We start from the raw sequence: 3,437 nt of genomic DNA, 5'->3' as shown, positions 1-3,437 counted from the left end.
GGTGACAAAGAATTAGGGTTCGATTCCGAAAAAGGAGCCTAAGAAACGGCTACCACATTCAAGAAAAGCAGCAGGCACGCAAATTATCCAATTCTAACACAGAAAAGTAGTGACAATCAATAATAATAGTGGGCTCTTTGAGTCTCGTAATTAGAATGAGTACAATCTAAATTAATTCAAATCCGATCTATTAGTTAAACAGATCAAAATTTTAGATCCGAATCCAACCTATTTAAACAGATAACTTGATTCGGGTTATATAGTCCCACGTCAAGTGGGGTTAAACAAAAATTTAACAAATTAAATAGATTTAAGCAAGTAGAACGATTTTAGCGGTTCAGGTTAAATCGTTCAAAAAAAATTAAGCATGTTAAATAGGTTAAATAGCTTGGATTTTAATTTAAATTAATTATTAAATAGGTTAAGATATATTAAACGAGTCAAAAGCCTGCATCTGAATCCTATCTATGTAATAAATAGATTTTTATGATTCAAATTCTCAAAATGGATCATTCGCCTTGTAAGTGGGGTACTTAGGGGTGCAAACGGGTCGGGTCGGGTCGGATTCTGGATGACCCCGATTCGATCCGGTTTTTTGTTCGGGTCCTAATTTTGGACCCAGATCCGATTCGGTTGAAGATCGGGTCGGGTCAGGTCCGAGTCGGGTCCGGGTCCGAATCGGATTAGGTTCGGTCTAAATCGGGTCCATTTTTTTGTGCTTTTGGGAAAGAATTTGGGCAAATCTAATTTGGTCATATCATACTTATGAGGTGCTGGGCAACCCATGACTCGAAAGACTTGCAATTGACCTCCAGTCAGAACAGATGACCCCTGATTAAGTCGGTCTACAAGGCAAATTTCATATCACACTATTTTTTGTCCATATGACTGATTGGACGGAACCTGGTGTCTCCCGGCTCCCCTCTCACGAGGACAAAAAAAAATCCCAAACCTTCTTCCAAAATCCAATTCCATTGCAGAAAACTGGCACATGACCCATATTCAGTTCGGTGTTCCCTCACTTCCTCCCTGCAAAAGTTAAAAAAAACAGAAACCAAAAAACAGAAGGAAAAAAAGAAAAAAAAAGCCTGCTACGGAGACACCAGAGGTATCAACAATGCAATAGACCGAGAGAGAGGATCCTCACGACCAATAGTGCCACGAACCAAAAAAAAAAAAAAAAAAAAAAAACTCTCTTTTGTTTTTTTCCTCCTCTTTCTTTCTCTCTTCGGATCCATTCGGGATGAGTCGGATCCGTTCGGTGAAGAAAATAATTCAGGTCCAATTTTAGAATCCGACCCGGACCCGCGGGTCCTAAAATTTGGGTCGGGTCGGGTCTACGCGGGTCAGGCCGGGTCGGGTCTCGGATCGACCCGACCCATTTGCAGCCTTAGGGGTACTAAGTTATAAATTGCGGTTCCTTAAAATTTTTTTATTAATCCTCCCGGTGCTACAAAGAAAGAAAAAAAAGTTTCACCCTTTGCTCCGAAATATCTGAACAATGGTGAGGAATGGAGAGACTTTTCAGACCACGCATGTCTTCCGTGAAGCTAATGAGGCTACGGACTGGATGGCTGCTTATATAGCCAGTCATTCAGATAGTATCCTATGGGTTGGAGATGGAGAGTTGCTCATGGCGGTTTGAGGTATTTTGTTTTTTAATTTTATTGGATGCATTTGCACTTATCCGTCTTAGAAAAAAAAAAAAAAACTTTTTTATTAATCTTCCCGGTGCCAAAAAACAAAACCCTAACCACAAACTAAGAGTGAGCACCGGTCCGGCACGCATAAATCCTTCCATCGCCGCCAAAACCTCGCCTTTCTCCTGCTGTCGAAACCCTAGCTTTTTTCCGTCTCAGATCTCGGGTAACCTCTCTTTCTCTCTTTTCTCTTCCGTCTTCTTTTCTTGCCTTCTCTCTAGTTTCTTGCGGAATCTTAGAGAAACCCCTTCGATTTGCTCGTAGATCGTTCCGTCTTGGCGCCATGTCCACCGCAGAGCTCGCCTGCACCTACGCCGCCCTCATCCTCCACGATGATGGCATCTCCATCACGGTTAGTCTCCCTCCCCCTTTTTCTCTATGGCTTCTAGGATTTTGATGTCGTCCCAGTTTGTAAAACTAGGGTTTTTGATCGATTACTTATTTTGTGATGATTAGGCGGAGAAGATTATGACCCTGGTGAAGGCCGCGGGCTTGAAGATCGACTCCTACTGGGCGCCCCTCTTCGCCAAGCTCCTCGAGAACAGGAACGTCGATGACCTCATCTTGAGCGTTGGATCCGGTATCACCCTATTTCTCTTCCATTCGTCATATATTTCTTTCTTTTTGCAACAAAAAAATCCATTTTTTGAATTGATCTTGTATATCTGTTACTTGTATATTCGTAGGAGGAGGCGGTGCTGTCGCTTTCTCTGCTGCCCCGGCCGGTGGTGCTGATGGCGCTGCTGCCCCTGACGCTGCCCCTGCGGCCGAGGAGAAGAAGGTGAATCTTTCTTCTTTTCCTATTTTGTTATTGTGTTATTGTAAGATGTGTGTATTGGGATTCTCGAAGTTTTTAATTCTAACATGTGTTTTCATGTTATCGCAGGAGGAGCCAAAGGAAGAGAGTGACGACGACATGGGATTCAGTTTGTTTGATTAGAGAGAGAGAGAGGCGTTCCGGCTTCTTTGTTATGCTTTTCTATATGAAGATTAGGTACTGATATAGGTGGTAAATGTGTCTTTCTTTTAGGTTTTTTTGGTGTTAAAATGTTTGGTTATGGTTGGATACCTTTGAATAGGACACTATGATTAAGCATGGTTTTGTCTAATGGAAGTTTCAATTTATTTCTGTTGGTCTTTTATGTCTCTTCTATTGAAGTTATGTGCATGAAAATGGCTGCTCTTGGGGTTTATAAACCATATGAGTGCTGACAGAAAGCCACTGTCTATTGCTTTATATAGTGCTGTGAAGTTCCTTCTATTTTTATTTCAGTGTGATTATCAACTTATCGTAAGCATTGCACAGTTCAAACTACAGGTGGGTGATGTTCTTACTTGTGATAGATTATGTTCCCCTGAGTAGTTTTTTTTTTTTAATAATTAATCTCATCAGCATATGTAGTTCAGAATGGATGGTTAGTGTTTATTATCATACTTGTCCCTATTTGTTCTTTTGTCTGGCGCACATTTGTAGAAATTTGCTCAATTCTGACATTATATTTTAGGACCTCATATTTTTGGAAGAGGCTTGGTGGTGTTGATGTTTTCTCAAAATGATTATTATGATTTATGAGAACAATGTCCAGCATTGCACATGCAGTGTTGTTCTACGAATCAGAGTCATCCTTTATGGTACTGTGAGTAATGATATCTCAATCCTAGACATATAGAATTAGGTTTATTCATGAAAATAGAGAATTCATGTATTAGAGGTATCTATAGACAATTGAAGTGCTG

At 40.7% G+C, this 3,437-nt stretch overlaps 1 protein-coding gene across 1 annotated transcript; it reads left to right on the top strand.

Annotated features, from left to right (window-relative positions):
* The first annotated feature begins 1,724 nt into the window (after nt 1-1,724).
* LOC103695687 (large ribosomal subunit protein P1-like) lies at nt 1,725-2,829 on the top strand. Its single transcript, XM_008777070.4, has 5 exons — nt 1,725-1,866; nt 1,965-2,052; nt 2,157-2,280; nt 2,387-2,481; nt 2,587-2,829. The coding sequence occupies exons 2-5, from the start codon at nt 1,984-1,986 to the stop codon at nt 2,638-2,640; spliced, it is 342 nt and encodes a 113-aa protein (XP_008775292.3). The 5' UTR covers nt 1,725-1,866; nt 1,965-1,983; the 3' UTR covers nt 2,641-2,829.
* Nucleotides 2,830-3,437: the final 608 nt, after the last annotated feature.

Source organism: Phoenix dactylifera, chromosome 10, assembly GCF_051530095.1.
Source record: "Phoenix dactylifera cultivar Ajwa chromosome 10, Ajwa_hap1_PhDact_Kaust_v1.1, whole genome shotgun sequence".
In the NCBI taxonomy this organism is placed as follows: Eukaryota; Viridiplantae; Streptophyta; class Magnoliopsida; order Arecales; family Arecaceae; genus Phoenix; species Phoenix dactylifera.
The sequence above is the reverse complement of the archived record's forward strand: the minus strand, read 5'-3'. Positions and strand labels throughout refer to the sequence as shown.